The sequence below is a fragment of the Procambarus clarkii genome, chromosome 45 (genome assembly GCF_040958095.1).
Source record: "Procambarus clarkii isolate CNS0578487 chromosome 45, FALCON_Pclarkii_2.0, whole genome shotgun sequence".
NCBI classification, from domain to species: domain Eukaryota; kingdom Metazoa; phylum Arthropoda; class Malacostraca; order Decapoda; family Cambaridae; genus Procambarus; species Procambarus clarkii.
Window position 1 is genome coordinate 3,812,163 of NC_091194.1, and position 22,392 is coordinate 3,834,554.

At 36.5% G+C, this 22,392-nt stretch overlaps 2 protein-coding genes across 4 annotated transcripts in view; one reads left to right on the top strand and one right to left on the bottom strand.

Annotated features, from left to right (window-relative positions):
• Window positions 1-234: 234 nt before the first annotated feature.
• LOC123769873 (testis-expressed protein 264) lies at window positions 235-14,398 on the top strand. 2 transcript variants are annotated; one of them, XM_045761277.2, is made up of 7 exons: window positions 235-554; window positions 1,199-1,337; window positions 4,913-5,132; window positions 5,657-5,796; window positions 6,448-6,517; window positions 7,064-7,192; window positions 8,086-14,398. In XM_045761277.2, exons 1-7 carry the CDS (start codon window positions 433-435, stop codon window positions 8,313-8,315), a joined length of 1,050 nt encoding a protein of 349 aa, XP_045617233.1. In that variant the 5' UTR covers window positions 235-432; the 3' UTR covers window positions 8,316-14,398. The 2 variants fall into 2 exon arrangements, with proteins under 2 accessions (XP_045617233.1, XP_045617234.1); XM_045761278.2 differs by lacking the exon at window positions 7,064-7,192.
• Window positions 14,399-16,169: 1,771 nt separating this feature from the next.
• The window catches only part of LOC123769872 (sphingomyelin phosphodiesterase), a 52,232-nt gene continuing 46,009 nt past the window's right edge, over window positions 16,170-22,392 (bottom strand). For both annotated transcript variants that reach the window (XM_069301212.1, XM_069301211.1), the window contains exons 8-13: window positions 21,961-22,133; window positions 20,592-20,792; window positions 19,867-20,037; window positions 19,277-19,469; window positions 18,907-19,091; window positions 16,170-18,141 (exon numbers count right to left, since the gene is read on the bottom strand). In XM_069301212.1, the coding sequence (XP_069157313.1) occupies window positions 18,012-18,141; window positions 18,907-19,091; window positions 19,277-19,469; window positions 19,867-20,037; window positions 20,592-20,792; window positions 21,961-22,133 (1,053 nt within the window). In that variant the 3' untranslated portion in view covers window positions 16,170-18,011. The remainder of the gene's footprint in view (window positions 18,142-18,906; window positions 19,092-19,276; window positions 19,470-19,866; window positions 20,038-20,591; window positions 20,793-21,960; window positions 22,134-22,392) is intronic.

Consider the following 22,392-nt stretch of genomic DNA (forward strand, 5'->3'; position numbering starts at 1 on the left):
TCAGATAAATAATTTTAATCATCTAGTATAATTAACATAAATGTTGCCTGTATATTTTATCCCTAACTAATATTGTTATTTCTATACATTGTATATATATTATTAAAATATAGCCACTTCATATGTTTATGCTAAACAATATGTTGATAAAAGTCCTTAACTTGAAATTTATAATATGAATTTTACATATAAAAAATTCCTGTCTTTGGGGGTGGGTGGTGAACAGCAGTCAGCTGATAACACACAACAATAACAAGAGCAGACGAACACTCACGCAAGCATCACACGCACGCACGCAACCCACGCTAAAAACTAATCCACTTCGAAGCATTTATAGTCGTTTCTTGTCCTTCTGAAACCCACATTAAGAAGGAGCGAGTTTTTTCGTCCCAAGACACTCACCTAGTCACGGGGCAACAGCAGTGAACAAGGATGGAGACTGAGACGGCTCTGCTCTGGGGGTTTCTAATACTGATTGTACTTGCCGTTGCAACAGTTATTGGTCTCCTTGTCCATTCTGGACTCTTCATCCCTGTTGAAGTGAAAGCTTGCAAGTTAGTACAATTATTTAATTACTAAAGTGTTTTTAGTCTTTAATTATTATATTATACCTATTAACAAAACTCTACAAACTAAATTACAAAAGTAATAAGACTGAGCAGCCTCTTACTCACTAGTTCACTTGGCAACAAAGCCTAATGCTCAACTCCATCCACTTGGACCGGTCAGTACAGTGGAGGCTCATTTCTTGTGTATCGGCATTCAATTCCTGATCGTCCAATTGATTGGACACCATTCCTTTTCTCTGCCTAATCCCAGCCCTTTATTCTCATAACCCTCTCAAGTTCTATGTAGTCATACTGCAGTAGCAGTTTCTCCTGATAATTATCTTATGATACCACAGTGCTCAACTCTTGCTATTTGAGCCCTTTCACTCATTGGTTATTTCACACAAGTGATAACAAATCTTTATTTCACTATAACCAAGTGTAGATTATTCAAATTCTTTTGAGATTTACTCTTTTACTTAGTTTCATGTAAATAAATTCTATATAAGGAAAGTTGCCTAGCACTGATAAAAGACTGATAAATGTCTTACTTTTTCATTAAAAAAATTATATGGTTTCATATTTACAATGCTCTAAAATAAAATAAAAGATGGTGCCCTGTATAAAATTTCATGTCTTTCTATTTTTAGACCTGACATTGGTGAGGTCCATATTGCCTACAAATTTGCCCGTGGTCCATACAAAGAATCAGGAGCATTATTCACCCAAGTTCATACACTTCTACCTGAGTATCGTACCATTGGAGTTTACTATGACGACCCCAAGATGGTAAGGAAATTTGTTTGGTACCAATGGGTAAGGCCTTACTTCCTCAAAACAAATGTTCAATATCTGTATCCTTGCTGTTTGCAATTTTATCTTGCTTTTTGTTGTAGGCAGTATGGGTAGTACAGTACCAGTGTGGATCCTGTAGTACAGTGGTCTACAATGTTTACTCACACTGATGGATCCTGGGTTCGATCCCTGGGATGGGACAGAAATTGTTGGTCATATGTCCTTTCACCTATTATTAACTGTTCACCTAGTAGTAAATAGGTGCCTGGTAGTTAGGCAGCTGTTATGACTTGCCCTCTTGGGGATGGAGGGTCAGTAGCTCGACCTTGGGGGCAGGACCTCGCTATAAGCCTAATACGTGTGTGTATATATATATATATATATATATATATATATATATATATATATATATATATATATTATATATATATATATATATATATTATATATATATATATATATATATATATATATATATATATATATATATATATATATATATATATATATATATATATACAGTATTACTATACTGTATATATATACACTGGGTTGCCTGTTCCCTTGACAGAATGATTTATATTATGTCATAGCCTTGGTCTTTACCGTTAAGTTAGAATTAAGATTTCCATGTTTAACTTTTATTAGGATAGATAATCATTCACCTTTTTATGAGCCTTTCAGGGCTAACCCCTTCCAAATAACACAGGTATATTTGATGGCCACTTGTGTGTAATGCTTTGTAACTAACCAGGAAAATTTTGTACTATTGAGTATACAGTGCATTACAATTTTTGCATTTGAATACAAGATATATTTGTGGCTTGAAAGTGGTAAGAATATGTATTAGTAGTGTTAAAGGTGTTTTGTTGAAGTAAAAGGTGCATATTATCTTTACTTTTATACTTGTGAATTCATTATTTAAGGGACTTGGCAGGAGCATAACTCTCACAGATATCAAGATCCATATATTTATACTGTAGAAGCTCAATAATACGAGACCCGATGATCCGGAAAACGCCCTAATCTGACAAAAATCGTGACTGGGTCAAGTTATTTCCCCATCTGGCCAAAATGTCCATAGAAGCAGGACTAGCAGATATTTGGCCAGATCAGCATACAGTATACTGATAGAAAGTTTGAAGCCTAAATTTCTCCAAAACCAAGGGTCAACTTGCTATGAATATAAAATGTAAACCTTTACCACTGAGAGATAAGCAAGTGAAATGCCTGGCCTAACATGCATTGTTCACCACCATCAGGAAGGGAGGGAGGAAGGGAGTCAGTCAGGAAGGGAGGGAGTCAGTCAGGGAGGGAGGGAGGGAGTCAGTCAGTCAGGGAGAGAGGGAGGGAGTCAGTCAGTCAGGGAGGGAGGGAGGGAGTCAGTCAGTCAGGGAGGGAGGGAGTCAGTCAGTCAGGGAGGGAGGGAGTCAGTCAGTCAGTCAGGGAGGGAGGGAGGGAGTCAGTCAGTCAGGGAGGAAGGGAGTCAGTCAGTCAGGGAGGGAGGAAGTGAGGGAATCAGTAAGGGAGGGAGGGAGTGAGGGAGTCAGGAAGGGATGTGAGTGAGTCAGGGAGGGAGGGAGTGAGGGAGTCAGGAAGGGATGTGAGTGAGTCAGGACGGGAGGGAGTCAGGAAGGAAGGGAGGGAGGAAGTCAGTCAGGAAGTGAGGGAGGGAGTCAATCAATAAGGAAGGGAGAGGGGGAGTGAGTCAGGAAGGGAGGGAGGGAGGGAGGGAGGGAGGGAGTCAGGAAGGAAGGGAAGGAGGAAGTCAGGAAGGAAGGGAGGGAGTGAGTCAGGAAGGGAGAGAGGGAGTCAGGAAGGAAGGAAGGGAGGGAGTGAGTCAGGAAGGGAGAGAGGGAGTCAGGAAGGAAGGAAGGAAGGGAGGGAGAGAGTCAGGAAGGAAGGGAGGGAGAGAGTCAGGAAGGAAAGGAGGGAGAGAGTCAGGAAGGAAGGGAGGGAGAGAGTCAGGAAGGAAGGGAGGGAGAGAGTCAGGAAGGAAGGGAGGGAGAGAGTCAGGAAGGGAGGGAGAGAGTCAGGAAGGGAGGGAGGGAGGGAGTCAGGAAGGGAGGGAGGGAGGTAGCACATGTTGAGTGTATGTGCCAGATGACTGGCGTTAACTCTACCATGGGGAGGGTGGCAGTTCAAGGTGGTGCAACAGTTGTTTAATATATTGTTTTCTTATTGCCATGGAGAGCTAGTTACGAATATTAAATAACACACTATAATATTTGAGCAGTACAGTATTTGGTTGGTTATTTATTCATTTAAATATTTACAAGAAAATAAAATGGATTTTAATAACCTTACAGATGTCTGGCAGGGACGCATGTTGTGTCCAAAATTAAAATATTTGTTAAAATTCCATTTCTTGTTCGATTATTATGGGGATTAGTTTAAAAATATGCGCCTGTAGATTGCAAACAATTTGATACCAGAATGAACGACGTAGCATTACAATTGAGGCGAGAAAACTGAACAGAGTATGTAGAATTTGTGTATAACGCTCACGGGTAATGCTCAGCCGATTTCTGGATTTGCTGCGGGTTGCACACTGGGCTTTTCGACCTTATATGCATATATCCTTTTAGAGAAAGGTATTGCAAACAATTTGATACCAAAATGAACGATGTTCAATGCAAATTGAGGTAAGAAAACTGAAACGAGTATACACATTAATACACACAAAAGTATATACAGTACATTTTAGAGTGGCTGCCTACTCATGCTAAATGCTCGGCTCACCTTGGGATAGGCTGGAGCGCTCACGCCGGGAATGTGAAAGTGTTAACAGAACTTAATGCGCATATGTTAAAAGTCAACACCCACGTGTTGACACTTGTGGGGGTGGGTTGGGAAGGGCTTGCGTGAGGTGGTGGTGGGGGAAGGGGGTGAACAGGACAGAGATGTATGATATCTGTATGTCTGCCAAATGTTGTCTCACCCACCCAACCACCCACTTGCCATAACCCACTTACCATAACCCACCTGCCTGCCCACGCACCAACCCATCTGCCTGCCCACCCACCAACCTGCCTGCTCACCTGCCTGCCTGCTCACCTACCTGCCCACCTACCTGCCCACCTACCTGCCCACCTACCTGCCTGAACCCACCCACCCACCATGCACATCTGCCTGCCATCCAAAACCTGCCTGCCTGAACCCACCTATCCCTACCTGCCCACACACCTGCCTGCCCATTCACCCAACCGCACACACTAATTAGTGTGTGGAAATTTAAATTATGTTGTTTGTGTTACAAACATTTTTTGAAAATGTTCACCTTTTGGTGAAAAGTCAGTTAATCTGGAAAACGTGCTCATCCGTCAGAAAGCCAGGCGCTCCAAACGCACTAACATGTCGAGTACTATGACCAACACACCATGGCAGACTGTACAAAAATGTTAGTAGTCGGAGACTTTAACCTAACACCAGACAGCACTCGCTGTGGCCAAAGATCACAGATGACTTTCATTCATTGTGGTTTCCAAGATGGATATGCAAGTACTGTTTATATGTTATTAACATTGTTTTATATATATATTGCTACAAATGGTGCATTTTTATTTTAGAGGCAGTCACACAAGCTACGCTACATTGTGGGTGTCATCCTCTCGGAAAATGGCAGCAATGTGGTACCTGAGCATCGTGAGCTATTGGAAGAGCATGGTTACCAGTTTGCTACATTCCCAGCCATTGATCATGCAGTCCAAACAACCTTCCCATTCACCAGTACCATTTCCATCATTGTGGCCATCATGAAAGTGTATCCTGCTCTCCGTGAATACGTTGGTTTGTTAATAAGAGTTGATGCATTCTTGTATAAAGAGGTTGTGACATTGAGGACTTGCACTTTATTTTCTTGTGTTATAGGGCAAGTTTTTAGCCATTGGACTTTTTCTTTTTTCTTATCTCAACATATTTTCATCAATTTATCATAATTTATTATTAATAATGAACATTTCAAATTTCTGTCCTCCTGGGATTACACATTTTAAATTAATTTATAATTTTATTTATTTAGCTCATTTAGCTAATTTCTTTAAACACTGTACTTGGTATATAATTGTATCTGTACAGTACAGTATTAGGAATCTACAATGTATTTGCACTGTTTGGTAGCTTTTTTGTTTCTTATATTTCCAGTTCAATAAAGCATGTGTATAATGAAATATATTGTAGGTAGACAATAGGGTATCCTCCCTAAGTCATCCTTTGTAATTGATTTTTGTCCTGTTTTGTTAGCAATTAACTGTAGTACAGTATCTGGGTTGTGTGCCAGGTATGTTTAATATAAGACAAATTCTTGTTTTCAGAAATGCGTAGTTTATGTGCTCGTCCATTCCTAGAGGTATATGACAATGAGAAGTCAGAGATCATCTTCATTGGCCCCCTTGCTCGCCAAGATGACTTCTATGTGCCTGAGGTGCAGCAGGAGGAAGATGATGATCATCGGGTAAATTCTACATCAATTTAAATATGGCTAGTCATTATTAACATTAAGATCATATTAAATATATTTAGCATTTATTGGGGGTGAGGTCAGGAAGGTGCAGATGAGTGGTGAGGTCGGGGAGGTGATGATGAGTGGTGTCATCGAGGAGGTGGGGGCGGGTGGTGAGGTCCAAGAAGTGACGGCCAAGTATTAATGAAGGCACTAAACAAAGAAGCTTTCAATGATTGACACCATATCATGTCAGTTCAAAATCATTGACATGATTTTGTGATTTGCACTTTTAATTACCCATTTTGTTGACATTTTTTCTCTCCAAGTGCTATCTGAAAGATTTCCCATGGTTATTGGAATGTCAATCTGCCTGATTGTTCATGATCATATCCTATGAAAAGCATCGATCTTACCTGAAGGATAGTTCGGAAATATAATTGATTGTGCACAATAAGATCACAAGAACAGTATAGATCTATTGGAACATATTGAGGCTGTATGATGAGATCAAACCCATATCCTTTGACCTCCCAGTCAGTAGTGCTTGTACCTTGGGAGTCCAGTGGTGTGGATTAAGTTCCATCATATGGGACCATTGTAATATATACCACTGTAATATACATTTCATTATAAATTGTTGTAATTTTATCCTAACAACAGGATGAATATGACGACGACCGCACAGAAAATTCCAGCCGTTCCTGGGACGAGTCGGCCTCCTTTGTCAGAGGTAAGCACTAATTAGCCTGTCCTATGCTTCAGTGACACTCCAGATTACTCGGCTGTAATCGTGTTTCCAGAACCCAATTTACATCGGTGTAATGATTATCTTCTGAGGGAATGCTCTGGTTACCACATATTTAATTTGGTATAGTTTGCTTACAGAATCTAAAATATCCTTTTATCTCATTCAAAATTTATAGCAGGTCTTTTTTTCTTCTTAATTCTTGCATGATTCTTTTAATCTTATTTTACAAGACATTAATATTTTTGAGCTTTTAGACAAGGGCAGATTTAGAAAACGAACAGGTTCATGAAATATAATTCATTATATTTCTGTCCACTGAAAAAGCATGCTAAACTATACAGTATTGGGTATCTCGATATTGGCTTTATTAACTTCACTTGATAAATGTGATGCCTTCTTTTAATGCCTGCTTTTACTTCAATATTCTGTTAATAATATGCTTAGTGGCAAAAATGTATTTACCAAGCACGGCTTTGGGTTATTGGTTATTGACTTCTCTCCATTTTTTGCATGGCTTAATCAAAACAGGTGGCGAACTGAATGATTCTGAGTGTTCAGAAAGTGTGGGTGATGATAGCTCCAGTTACCCTCCACCCCCATCAGAAGTCCATACTGACCCATCCACATTCCCTTCACATTCTGTCCCCTCGCAGCCAGGTTAGTTAAATGTCGCTTACCAGTATGTTTACACAATTTGACACTGTAAAAAATGGAATTGTTTTGTCTAACCAGAAACATTTGAATCTAAGCTACTCGCCTAACCTATTGAGGCCAATGCTTAGAAAGTGTTAGCACTTCAGTTTTTATTAAAATATCTTGTTCTTGACAGATGGACTGATTCCATTAAAATTGTGATATATTAGTTGAGAGGACAGCTTGCACTCACACCATAAACTATTGACCATTCAGAACAGACCTTGGCATATACTGTACTGTCTTGGGAATATGATTGTAGATTAAGGAACAAATTACTGGGTAACATAATAGATGTGGGATTATTGGATTTTTTAAAGAATTTTCCTAGACATACTGTAAATGTATGAGTGAGTTTAGTTGGGTATAAATAGGAGCCCTTTGCAGTGGCCAGTAGGCCTTCTGCAGTTTCACCTTTTCCTATGTTCTCAAGATGTTCTTATATACTGTATTTGCATTGTCTCTAATGTAACAGCAGACAGAAAGTTACAGACAGTTCATGTGTTTTTTATTGATCACTTTAAAGTGAGGCCCAACATTTGTGCCTTCCTATTGTTGGAAGATGCATGTCCTCAAGTTGGAATTTTATCCTTTTCTTTGAAGATTCTCAATTCTGCCATTTCTGTACATAATTGTTGTCTTGATTGAACTAGTATAGATTTTTCATAACTCAAAATATAAATGTGGCCTACCAAATATGTGTAAATAGAAATGTTTGCCTGCAACTGATCAGAAGTTGAATAACCCTTCCATCATATCTGAAAATAATTGTTCTTTCAAATATTCTTCCTTTAACTATGCGATGTTTTTACTACATATTATGTATCTCAACTTATTGACCCAATAAACCACAACAGAGGAGCCTGCTGAGAGCCCTTCTGCTGTAGCTACTGATGCTGCTGATGCACTTGAAGCTGCTGCTGATGCAGACTCAGGGTCTCTTGGTGGAGAAGAGAGTGATGCCAATACTGGTTCATCATTTGAGGAAATTGATGAGAGAGAGGCACCAGTCATCCCAGAAGTAAGCGGCACAGCTGAAAGGCGAGAAGCCAGTTTGAAGAAAGATGAAGATGAAGGGGAGCGATAGGGGGTTGTTGATTTGGAAAGGTGGAGAGGGAGAATGATTGGAGGATCAGATGTGCTCCCACCCACCCAGAATAGTGATAAGTATGAAGATGATAGAACACAGGCAGCATGCTTTTGAAATTACCACAATTGGAAATGAATATACTGTACAGTATCTAAAATTTAGTCATCATGTCCTCTGAAACCATACAGTTAGCTACTCCTGGCATTCAAATATAGTCTTGCACCACAGTTATGAACTCTGCACTAGTCGTCTGGTACCACCAGTTTAGACAAACTTATAATGTAGGTGTATATGACAAGTTACACCAATACGAGCAATACTTAGTATCCAAACATATCCACATACTGTAATACCATTAGTACTAATGTAGAGCTTAACATGAAAATTAGGGCTATGTTCTAGAGCTTCAGATCACTCTTGTTACCCCAAACCTTTTGTTACCATCTGCACTCAGCACAAAATGTGCCATCAATGGCATAAAGGGTTTTTACTCAGAATACCTTAAAGCAATAATAAGTACAGTACTAGACAAATTAGAGATGCATTTTAAATATGGCTCTGAGCTGAAAAATAAATCATGCATGTGTGAATATTAATAATGTAATAGGAATTTAAGTTGCGAATGTAAGTTGGAAGTAGCTAAATTGAATGGTGAAAACAGGCAAAAACAAGGTCACATTTAAGAGAGGTACAGTAGTGTGTTCTTTCTTTTAGTGATAGAAGTAGATACGTACTGTACTTCATCATATTGCGATTAATGTATCTGATAAGATATATATGTGTGGAATGCACCTAATATCCTTTACACTAGCCAATTAGCATGGATCCTTAAATATTGGAAAATGTATTGTGTGTGTGTGTGTGTTACAGGCTATTTGCTCATAAAATTTGTGGTGGTAGTATGGGTGTGGAGAGAGCTGCACTGCTAATTTAGTTGCCCAGTGGAGAGGTGATGACGTCAGCATTTCATCATGCAGCCCAAGAGTCACTGAAGCGTCTACATATATGTCAGCAGCTACTTATGGTAAGCTTTTATTTACTTAACATTATTTGTCATTTCTTTTGATCCGCACATAGTCTTGGATTCCAAAATCAGTCGGTAGTTCACTGGTCAGTCATTAGGAAAAATGTATAAATTCCAATATATTTTCTGACATAATCTGTGTATGATTCAATTTCTTTTTTACATATAGATACCATTTTTTTTATACCCCAATAATATTGTATAACAAATAACTTGTTACTCACAAAATATATATTGTAGTTAGGCTACCACATATTCTAGTATAATGGGATATCGAGCATTTTGACTCAGTGAATGATGTACAAAAAGACAGTGGCTTGATTTTTTACATATGAAGAATTGTAGCAGTAAGTTTTAAAGAGGAATTTTTACTTGTCCATTGATCATGGCAATTACAGTATGTATTTCCATGGTTAAACTTTATGTAGAATTCCAATGTTTCATGCACTGCAAGATTTTAAGTTTCTTTAATTTACTCCCGAGTATATTAAAAATTACTACGTACTAATGAATATAAATAAGCTGGTAGGTGTAATTATTTGCAAAATTTAAAGCAAACCTCATTATTTTATACATGTTGGATGCACACTTCCATACCCTGTAATTATCGTCTGTGGATGTACATTATGTGTGCATGCATGCATGTATGGCTTACATACATGCATATACTGTGTACATACATACATTTATACATAAGTACGTAGTGTCACTTCCAAAATCCAGATCTTAGCAGTCTGGATCCGATCCAATTTTGTGTGTTTGTGTGTGTGAAATCCAAAATTTCTAAAATTTGCATTTTTTTGCCTATCAACAAATTTTGCATATACAAGTACTGTACATACAAAACTTGAAGTTCGCAATTCCCATGATTAATGTCATTCTCTCGGCTACAGATTGTAACTTGTTTCTTCACTAAAAACCAGAAATCGCACTAAGACCAATGTTATACTGCTCTGCCAGCTGCTTTCATCCCCAGCTACAGTCACATTTTTTTTCAAATATAACTCTGCTGCAGTATTATATGGTAAGAAAGTTCCTCTTATCCTTGTATGATGTACCCATTCTTTTAAGACGTATCATGGCTACACTGTGCAAATAATAATGCATAGGAAGAAAAATGAGTGAAAACACTCGAGTAATGAAAGGGTTAGACCACAGTCACGCATGAGAAATATGCGCAGCTAGCTCTCGTGCATATATGCATGGCTTAACAGTAGATCTGGGTACCTTAGAGAGAGAAAGTCACGTAAATACAGTGTAAATTTGTTTGTACAATTTGTAGTACAGTGCATATGTAGTGATATATTTCTAAAATATAAATGCATCGTTTTGAAAAACATTGTAAAATATGACCATCAAATTTGTGTGTTAAACCAACATTGCCATTTTTTTTTTTTTATGTAAATTTCATAAGAGGAAATTCAGTGGGTGGCCTTGGTCCATTATTTAGAAAGAACTGTTATAGTGAGGTCTGGATTTGGGAAGGTGCACTCTACATAAAATATGTATACATACATGCTGACATAATGCATAGGTATGTATGTTCTTGCATGATGCTCAAATTTCTACATATATTTCAGAAATAATAATGTTTGGTGGTGAATTTTAATGACATTTTGTTGAATAATTTCAACTGATATCTTCAATAAACATCTTTATTAGTGAATAAATAATGAGGTCATGTGATAGGATTAAATCTGCATATCTGAATTCCTCGGCGCCCACACTACCAACAAGACTGTTATGACTCGGTAGTGCGTATGCCCGAGGCTTTCAGGCATGCATCTTTTATCCCATTGTACAACTTCAATATTTATAAATAGGTTCATAACATTCTTGTGGTTTAATTGTGTATTGTTTTGGAATGAAAATTTGGTTAACAGATGGATTTAACTTAGATTGAATATAATTACTTACATATCTGTAAATGTAACAGTTATTCTTATCTTGAAAGTGTGTGTCAGTTAGTTTCCATCATTTGGTTAACATATCTGAATTTTTGAATTCACAAATAACCAACAAATTACTGTAATTAGAAATCTTTTAATTGGTTTAATCATGTCTCGATTGAAGTAGTTTCCTCTCATTTGTATATAAATTTAATGTACAGTATACGTAATACACAAGACTCAGGCTGGTCCTAGCTAGGAAAATGAAACGTAAATTATGTAAGATTGCATTTATAAATTTGTACTTGCATTTGTAATTTTTGTTCTGTGGAATGCTCAGATTATAAGTTGTATCGTAGCATTTATTTATTTTTATTTGTTTGTTTTAAAAAAAATTTGGTGATTTTTTAGATTTTGTCAAGTCTCTGTTTTTGTATTAGTATCCTGAAGGATATTTAGGACTGCTTAGATATTTTCTGCGACAGATAGTGTTATGTAGCCATCCTGGGTTAGCTTTTTCTTCGGTACTTACAGTACTTTATATATTTCACATAAATTATTATACAGTATATGTAATAATAACAACAAATTATAAGAGGTTATTTTCAATTTGTCTCTTTGGCACACGGGAAAATTAAAGTTTTTTTACAATTTGAATTGATTTTATTTACTACAGTAATGTTATTTTTAGGATTTTCCAGTTCATGAACATTGCTTTTTAGTGAAATGTAGCAATATTTTCTGTTAATATCCCAACCCACATGTATGAAAAGAAAGGAAAGAGACAACATTTTGGTCTGTCCTGGTTCAGGATGGACTGAAATGTCATCACTTTCATTTCTTTTCATATGTGCACGGATTGGGTTAAGTTTCAGCCTCATTATTATGACTTATTTGTTGGATTTTTTGTTAACTTTCATTTTAGCATGAACGTTAATACAATTTGTTCAAATTCTGATGAATTTTAGTACAGCAAATGATGGCAGCAATTTTATTTGTAATGAGTACCTAATCATGTTTACTCGGCTTGGGCATAGTCAATGTATCACTGATGTGACCTTTTTGAATAAGGATAAATCCTTGTTAATGATTAATGCGATGCTATTCTTTGCTCTTTGTACAGTCAGATGCTATTTGGATGATATAGATTTTGGAAGCTTAGTCAAGAACTTTCGTTTGTTCCAGATACAATCAAAGATTTGTCTTTGAAATTAAATTTGTGTGGTATTTAGTGGTTCAAATGAGCTTTAAGCATGAGCAAAATATTCACCAAAATAACTTGTATTTTTATATATCACTCCTTAAGAATGAGTTCTTGGTTCCCCAAAGGTTATGTACATTTATTTTATAAATGCCTAACATTATTTTCATTATAAGATATGACCACTGTATAAATGCCCCCTACTGCAGTTTATTAGTATAGTTTTCCGGAATTATATTTGAAAAGAAGAAAAGCAATATTTCAAAATACTGTACGAGTATACTAGATGTTCACATGATTGCTCTGTTGGAGATGTTTCCAGAAATTTTTTCCTTTGAATCCTACAAAAATTATTCCATGTAATTTTGTAAAGCTTTAAATTTATCTTGTTGTCTCAATTTAAACTTTTGAGATATGATTGCTGTACAAATAACACAATCCAGTTTCATGTGTGTGGGTTGGGTTTCTTGTTTTCAGCCGCATGATTGAGACTACGTCTGCAAATCATTTACCAAAGTTTCTTGGATATGCAGTACTGTAATTATGATGTTGATAAAATAGCACATTTTATCATATAAACATTGTTCTTCAGTTATACTTGCCAACTAGATTCTTTAACCAGTTGATCTTACTATATAGGAATCTTTCCTGATGGGTTTCCTTGGTAGGTCCCTGAGATTAGGGAGCCACCAAGGAGACCCGATGGATAGACGTTTCATTACATTTAACGCTGCATTTTTAGTGTTTATTTTAATTGGACTGTGTTTACATATACCAGTTTTCTTGGATTAGTTTATTGTGTATGTGAAAATATAAGGCATTTATTAAAATATTTACTGTATGGAAAGAAATGTGCGAGAGATGCAGATGATGTAAAAGTTTCCATTTGCTAAATATAGTATCTGATTAATATTATTACTGTATATTCTTTTGTTGGAATAATGAGATTTTTGTTAAAAAGAATCTAGTGGAGACATACAGCACTTGAACATATGTAATATGTAATTAAATATTTAATATATCCTGTACCATCAGTACAGTACATAGTTATTTTTGTTGCACCTTCTTGTATGGTATAGTATATACAGTACCTTTTTTCAAGTTCTGTAATATGTAACAATGTTTACTCGTATTTGGATTTCATAACATAGAATTGATAAAAATAGTCCACATGTAATTGTTTTTATATTTGTTACTGATGTTGAAATGAAGATTTGTTTTTGGAAACCATTTAAACATTGTAGAGATTGTTCCTTTGTCAATAATTAAGCCACAGGAGACACTGGGTACAATTTTACGTATAAACCTTTTAAGGGCTCGGAGAAAGGTGTTAGGAGGAGATTGTGTTTTGCTCAAAGTTGTGAATATGTGAAGCCATTTGCAGTTTTAATTAACAAATCTTTCTCCAGACATTGCTATATAAAGATAGTGTGTGTGTTGCACGTAACTAAATGCCAAAAATTATAGCATATATTTCATCCAAGGAAATATCAGCTGCATTAGTATTGGCATAATAACAAAAATGTTCAATTATTAATTGTGATATACATTTTAAACAATTTACATATTAATTTCAGTGAAGGTCTGTAGTCTGTTAACTTAAAAACTTGAATCTACAATATATTTTTATCTTTTACTAACAACCAAGTGAAATCTATTTTGAAGGCATAATTATGAAACTAAAATTCACTACTTTAGCTTAATGTTATGTTTTCATCTAGTTGAGGTGTCATTATACTGTATTAGACATATATTAATGAGTTTGGGTGGGTATAAATAGGAGCTGCCTCATATGGGCCAATAGGCCTTCTGCAGGTTCCTTTATTTTGTTTTTACATGTATACTGAAGAAGAAATATGTAAAGCATTTTGGATGCTTTGGTAGTACATATATAATTCTTTATGCTTCTTCTAAACTGTGGTTCATATCGTTTGTTTGTAGTACTCATTAAAATTATACTTGCCAATTGTTTTTTTCTGTCATGCTTACGTTATATAAATTTTCGTACTGTATATGTAGATGTGATCATTATACTATGGCCTCATATTTTGTTTATCCTTACACTTTTATCATTTCCCATTGTATTTAAGATCTTGTACTATATGGTACATGTATATATGCTTCTAACTATAATGTAGTTACAGGTTGAGAGCTCTTCTTGTGGTGTCCTGTCTCCCATATAATCTTTGACGAACAGTATAATGTTTGCAGTTTCCAGTGGTTATGGTAATTACTATACTCATTTAATTTATAGCAAACAACTGCTGTATATTCCACCTTAAGTCTCACATGTTGTGAACATTTTGTGAAGCATATCTCTATCAATGTATTTGAAGGCAATTCTGAAATTGGCTGCTGAAACATATGCCCAAACTCTTCCATAAGGAAATGAACATTATCAAGCCATGTGTGCAGTGATGGGGATGGCAGTCAACAGATGTAGGCGCAGATCCTTGGTGAGTACTTTAATATCTAATTTATTTCTACCTCTTCTATATTATCATGCCTTTAGTATACAGAATTTAAGAACATGTAGAAAATTATGGTTATATATTTTGGTTAATTACTCCATTAGCTTTAGACCTATTTCAATTTTCTGCAAGACAAAAATAGTTGCCTGCATGATGGGTTCACCTAGTTCTCGGATGATACATAAGATTATTTCTCTCTCTAGTCGTGATATAGACATATGGCTAACAAAGGACAGCCTGACTTCCTTCTGGTACATATGACTGCTTTAGATGAAATATTTTTAGTATCTTCAGTCAAAATACAAATAATATATGCACAAATCATGGCTGCCCAATGTTCTTATTAAGAAATATTATTCGTATTTCTATGTAACATGTTGCATAGTTCTATACCTCTAGTTTGAAGGTAATAGTTTTTTTTTTTTTTTGCATTTTGGTATACTGTAACTGACCTTATTATGCCTCCATTCAAAACAAACATTTTGTCTAGACCTATTCCATCTGAGAGATGCATATATAGTGAAAGTTAAGTATATATTTCATCTTGCTCAAACAGTACTTTACATTATTACAATATTTTAACGGAATCTCATCTTTCTACCTTACTGTCACATTATTAGTAAGCTCATCTTAGTTAAATAAAAATAACAACATCTTTTTCTTATGTAAATCTTAATGTAACTGAATTGTATAATAACCTTTTCAGTTTCTAAAGTTGCCTCACTTCCTATTTATCTAGTGTTGTAGATTACTACATAGTTTGCTGTATAAATAGAACACAAGTATTATAACGGGAAAACTCCATTTCTACTTTTTCAAAGTACGCAGTTTAGGATTTGAAGAGATTGTTGCACACATCACTTGCTCAGGTTCAGTACTTCTGGATTATTATTTGTACTCCAGCAAGGTGCAAATAATTCCCATTGTCAGGAACGGGAGAGGGGGGGGGAGGGGAAGAAGAGTAATTAGGCTTATAAAGGTCTCCCTAGCTAACTGTTGTGGGTTGCATCCTGGTTATGGTCAGCAGGTGACCTTACTTACAGGTACAAATGTTACTGCTTGGTTAACAGAAGTATCGGGTGAAAGAAAAATTGCCCAGCCCTTTCTGTCCTGCCTGGGAATTAAACTTGGGGTCCCTGAATTGTGAGCAGAGGACATACATTGTACCTGTAGCACAGTGGTCTACTTAGATCACATGCTCAACCAAATGCATGAGTGTAAATACTGGCAACTGTAGAGTATTGGGTATACTGTATTTAAATATAATTAAAGACTAGCAGTTTATTTACATGGAATGCTGATACAGTTCTCCTCAATAAATACTTTACACAAAATGTACATCAGTGCAGCTATACATGACAAGTGTGATGAAGTGTATTTATTAAAGAGGAAATTGGTCTTGAGCAAAATGTCCAGCATGTTCTCTCTGGAATGGTTACAACCTCATTAATGAAAAATTATGGACTTAAAAAATTGACTTGTTTAATGGGCAAATGAGGGAAATTTGCATTGAAAGCTCTGTACACGTAATGGGTTACCAAAATTAAACTATCTTACACAACTCCAAGCATTGATACAAACATATGGCAGTTACTAGGACATCAGTTGAAGGTGAGCACACACTCGAGTTATAACTTAAGACATTGTCATACCCTGTATGGGTAGTTGGCCTGTGGAATGCATTGAAGGAAGGGGTTGCCAAAGTCATTTCCATCTACAAAGGGGAAACTAACCATGCTGAGAGGGAAGACACTGAATAAAGAGCTACATTTCTTCCCTGTAGTCATTCATAAATAAGCATAATGTAATTTATAAAAATAAGTACAGTATTAATATTACATGACTACTATGTATATACTGTACAATATTTCAATGCAAAATACAATGTATGACTATTATAATCTGAATATAGCAATGGAAAAATTTCATGGTTTAGAGTAAATAGTAAATATATAGCTCTGCATTTACCCGAAGAACTTGATGGCTGTTCAAGACATAAATGAATAAGGGAAAATACAATTTGCATCAGAATACTGTGCATGGACACTAAAGATCACAGCTGTACTTTGTTTAATTCAACCATGCTGCCCAAAATTTAAGGTTTTCTGATAAAAAATTCATTGAGGTATCTTGGTCTTAAAGTGTAAAATAGAAAAAACCTCTAGACCAGTATATCCATTAGTGCACTTCGATTTCAACATTTTCAGTATAGTACATGGCTTTTTATACAATTTACAAATTTATCAGCTTTAATACATTCATTAAATAAATAGTGTAACACACATACTGTATATGTACAGTAGCTATGTAGTAGTCAAGGGGTTTTGATTTCCAAATTCAATTGTTGTATACCCAAGAACTCCAGCATATCCAGAACTGCATATATTTAAATATCTTCCAACCTAATACTGTAGGACATTCTTAACTAAAACCTAAGTTTGAGATAAGAATACTAACTAATTAATTAAAAGCAGTACAAAATATGGCAGCAGTTTACAAAAAGTTAGAAAAGTAACTTTCTATTATGTCCTTGTACAGTATGCATGCTCCAAATCTTAAGGATAACAGTATAAATCATGATTTGATTAACAACTACACTTCATGTTAGGTTACATCCATTTATGGTAAACAGAGGGTAATTGAGTTCTTCAATAGGCACACACTTTTCTGGAAAGTAGCAGGGCCTCCTGAACATGTTCAGCCAGGTCAGGGTTGAGGATTCCTGCACATTCTAAGTACTGTATATTTTTGGGGTCTAGTCTGGCACTGATCTACCCAGGGGTGGTTCATTCCTAGGAAATGCACAGCTCTACTTTCCTCTTAAGGAGCCATATCAACGAGACGCGAAGAAATTGCAAGATTACCACAATTCACAAATTAATTTTCTTGGAAATTGCCAATTATTGAAAAATGGCACAAGTTACAACGTTGAAAATCTGTCTTATTTGACTCTTGTCAAAGTAAACATACTAAACCACTTCATTTCTAAAATATATTATAAAATCAGAGGTTATAGATGCTACAGTAAAACTTAGCACATAATCCTTCGCTTGTGCTTTCTGTATTTTCCTTGAAAACTTTCCAGCATTCACTGCTGGTATAGGATTATCAAACTTTGGGTGGACACTTGCGAGGCAGAAGTTTGTCTCCCTCAACAAGTGTACAGAGAGTTCTCCGGTGACATTTGGCTCCACAAACACGATTTGTATAGTAATTATCACTGTCCTGAACTTGGTACCTGTTGAAATAATAAAACGTAATATACGTAGTAGTATAAATATTTGTTTGAAAAATTTGTGGGTATGTTATGATTACAATATAAATATCATGTAGAGGTATTTATAATTTGTATTAAGTCCCTAATCATGTGCAACCATTATAGCACGTCAGTAATAAACTAACTCCTTGTAATCAATGAGGAAATGGCAACTTTAAGAACTATTACGGAGTCATGATATGTAGAAAGCATTAAAATTTGTAGGTCATTGATTGGCTATAAAACTGATTGTTGATGTACTGAATAAGACTTTTGAGTGACCATATTTTATTTTTTGTTATCCTTGTCCAAAGGTTAATGAAGGCCTATTTAAGAGGCATGTGAAAAGTAAAGGCATGTCAGTGCACTGTATTTCCTCCATGGAACACTACCCAACTGATCTTCCCCCAGGATACAACCCACAAGTTTCTTAGCTCCCATGTACCTATTTATTGCTAGATGGAGGTAGAGATACACGGTCCTGTAGCACTACAGTGCTACTGGACAGTGTATCCCACATTCTCTTTCTCCAATTCATTTCCATTACCAAGGCAATAAATGCCAACCAGCTTCATTTCTACTCAATACTTACTGAGTGCTGTTATGTCTGAATTCATATTCTGCTTGTGATATTTTTGTATGTCAAGTCAGAATATATCAACCTTTAGCCAAGGGCTAAAGGTGCATTTTAAACTTAAATACAGTACTAAAAAATAGATTTGTAAACATCTTAAAATTTTAACCCACCTGTAGTACTTGTTGAAGAGTTCTGGATCACTTGCCATTTTCTTCACCAGCTGGTCCCAGTGCTGTGGTTCAAGGGAGGGCAGCTGGAGGTCTTGACGCGCTGAGTACAGCTTGTACCAGTACGGGTTATCATACTTGTTGGCATGGGTCAGGTTCATCACCCAGGTCTCATGATCTAACACGTTCTGGGGGAAAGGCAATGGGTGAGCCAAGGAAATATATGCACTTTAGACATCCAGGAAGCAAGAAAACACACCACTTTGGAAATTACAAATTGGGTCGAAGTATTTGGCATCCCTAGCTGGGAATAGGCCTACCTTCTGTAATTACTGAGGTTAAATAAAACAAAAGCTGGACAAAATTCAATTACCCTTGTGGTCTCTGGGTAGTCCCCATCTATGTAGAAAATTCTGTATGAAGGGTTGAGGTTGTGAAAGGGTCCATTGTTGGGAGTAATATACTGGATACCGATGGGTTTATCTGGCGCATCCACATCATAGTGCACCCGAAACTCGTCAAGGTGTGAATGTCCATAAAACTGGCCTTTGATGATAGAGGCATATCTGTGGACGAAAATCACCAGAATAACTCTTACAATGTTCCAGTCACATTGATTTCCTCCTGTACTTCATTCACCAGGTACAATATTTCCCCATATGATTTATTAAATATTGTACTGTATTTTCAATCATGCTTGCCTTGATGTACTATGGTACTGTACTTTTAAACAGCTGCACAGTTCAAGGCTTACAGTATTCCAAATATAAGACTTGTGGGAATGTGAATAAACAAGACAGTCATAAACACAGCTGGGTGAAGGCAGGGAATAACAACACAATAGAGAAGAATAAACTCAACTATCTTCATCAGTTTTCCCCGGACCCTCCCATTCCTTTGCCAACAACTACAGCCCAATGAAATTCTAAAGCTTTTGGTTGTGATTTTTATCAGTTCATTTACCTGGTAACTATACGAGAGAACTGATGAGCCCACTGCATGTAACAGTCATTGTAGTATGGTGGAACGTGACCGATGATATGCACCAGCTCGCCCCTGACCTCTGCCTGCTGTAGCTCCGACACCAGCCACCGCAGTACCAGCCCAGGATCCACCGATTTGTACAACAACCACCTGTATGGAGGCAAAGATGTAGTTTAAAATCATCCAATGCATCTTGCAAAGAAAAGTTGTCTTAAAATACAAAGCATAACATTAAAATCAGGAAATTAATTTCATTTTAGATTCTAGACTGCTGAGCTATAACTTTGTACAGTATCGTACTTTTAAGACATTCTGTCTGAAAAAGTATATTTGGATTTTTTCATTCTGGTTCCCAACTATACAGTAATTTTATGCTTATTATATGTAATGATTGTAAAATGCCTATATATTTATGAATATAAACCAGCTGGTAAATTAATCCATGTTGCTTTTTCTGCCACTTCAAAACAGTGAGAAGCAGCAACTGTATGTAATTGACAATCTAGGTCTGGAATGAACTACATTTGAATGTTTCAGTACCACGAAAGTGGTTCAAATCTGATCCAAACAAAAAGTTATTTCCTTTCTCCATCATGGACATGCCAAAGTGACAAACTAAATGGCTGGCTAATTTGATGAACACAACAAAATTCAAGAAAAGTAATACAGGCACACTATGTACTGTATGCATGTACTGTACTCACCAATTAAACCTGTAACAATAATTTGTATTGATGGATATAATTCTTAGACCTGGACGAGCCAAGATGGAATAATATCCCCCAAAGCGGGCACTGCTGGGTGTAGGCATTTTCATCATTTTCTCCCACTGCTCGGCTACAGCATCGTACAGCCACTGAACACCAAACTTTGACCAAACTTCAGGCACTTCGGGTGGGGGGAAACTGTTAATAAAATACAAAAGATAAATTGAAATTGAAAAACTATACTGTATAGCATTTGGAAGGGATCACGATAAGCATTTGGGATGGATCACGATAAGGATTTGGGATGGATCACGATAAGGATTTGGGATAGGAGTGTGAAGGAATGGTGTCCAACCACTTGGTCGGTTGGGGATTGCACGCCGACCTGTATGAAGCAAGATCATCGCTCTACTGTCCAGCCCAAGTGGTCGAGCTCCCTACCAGGGAATTGAACTTTGCTTCAATCAGCTGTGAGGTGACTAAACTATTCATAGTTCTACAGTTTGAGGCAGATAATTATTTTCTTGATGAACATGGAAACAAGGAAATAGACAAGAATAAATAAATAAAATAAAAATAAAAACTTACCCGAGGGGCCACTAACTCTCGTGGCCTCAACAAGGACAGGAAGCCGGTGGCTTGCCCTGATGATTTTATCGACCTGGATCTTTAAATTCGGCAGTGATTTGGCATTAATGGCTTTGGCAGGTAGGCAATTCCAAGGGTTTATACAGTAACCTTATGGGTGAAAAAGCATCTCCTGTTTTGTGTCTTATTGTGTGGCACACTGAGCTTGAAACTCTTTGCTTCTTGTTTGTTACATCTGACTTTTTAGATGTAACTTTTTTTGTAACTTTAGATGTAACTTTTTTTACCTTATACTTATATAAGGAGTATTTAAAATGGAGTCCTAACAACTTTGTCGAACTAATTCCTGCTACACAAATGGCATCTTTAACTGCCTGGGTACAGCAATTTTTGTTCGTCCCTAGGCCTGCCACTTTGGGGCCCAGGGAATTGTACCTTCACCAGTATGTTAGCTAAAGATTTTCCTTTTCGCCATGCAAGGATTGGAGGGTTGTACTGTACGTGAAGAATTTTTACCTTGGAAAAGATTAGCCATCAGCCCAGGAGGACCTCGATAAATGCAACAGGCTTCCTAACCTTGACAATAGGAAACTATCTTGCTTCACTGTTTAGTAAACTTTTTCTTATCATTTCGGGATGCACATCTATATTAGCCAATCTATTGTCTATTATCGTGCCATTCTCCAAGTGGCAACTACCTTATAAACCAACAACTACAATCATTTCACTATAAAAACTTCTTCATATCCCCTGTTGTGATCGCTGCCACTACACTCACCTATCCCGAGGAAAACTCTCATGGTTGCCAACAGCCCCAAACATCGGGATGTCAGGAAAGAATCCCGTGACAAGGTTTGTCACTTGGCGCATAATGGCCAAGTTGTCCTTGCGGGAAATCTTCCAGATGTGATGAGGAACCAAGTCTCCCGTGCACAACACGTAGTCAATGTCCTGCAGGTGAAGTTATCAAACTATTATAGCCATTTGTATATTAAATTTGTAATTATTTAATACCAATCAAGTTATTAAGATAAAAACATTTTTGCCGATGCCACATTTTGGTGGGACTATGTACATTTCTGAACCTCATCATTGTATTTAGAGATTTATTCTTTCATAAGGTTTGATCTATTTTGAATGACTATACAGTCCACATTATAAAAGGCTCTACAGAATGTTAAACACATTACATTCATTTCCTCCATGAACT

Excerpts from the sequence above, each read along its gene's own strand:
- LOC123769873 (XM_045761277.2), top strand. The coding sequence starts at position 433 with ATGGAGACTGAGACGGCTCTGCTCTGGGGGTTTCTAATACTGATTGTA. Across the intron at positions 5,133-5,656 it reads TGCTCTCCGTGAATACGTTG|AAATGCGTAGTTTATGTGCT; the intron begins GTTTGTTAATAA and ends TCTTGTTTTCAG. Across the intron at positions 6,518-7,063 it reads GTCGGCCTCCTTTGTCAGAG|GTGGCGAACTGAATGATTCT; the intron begins GTAAGCACTAAT and ends TAATCAAAACAG.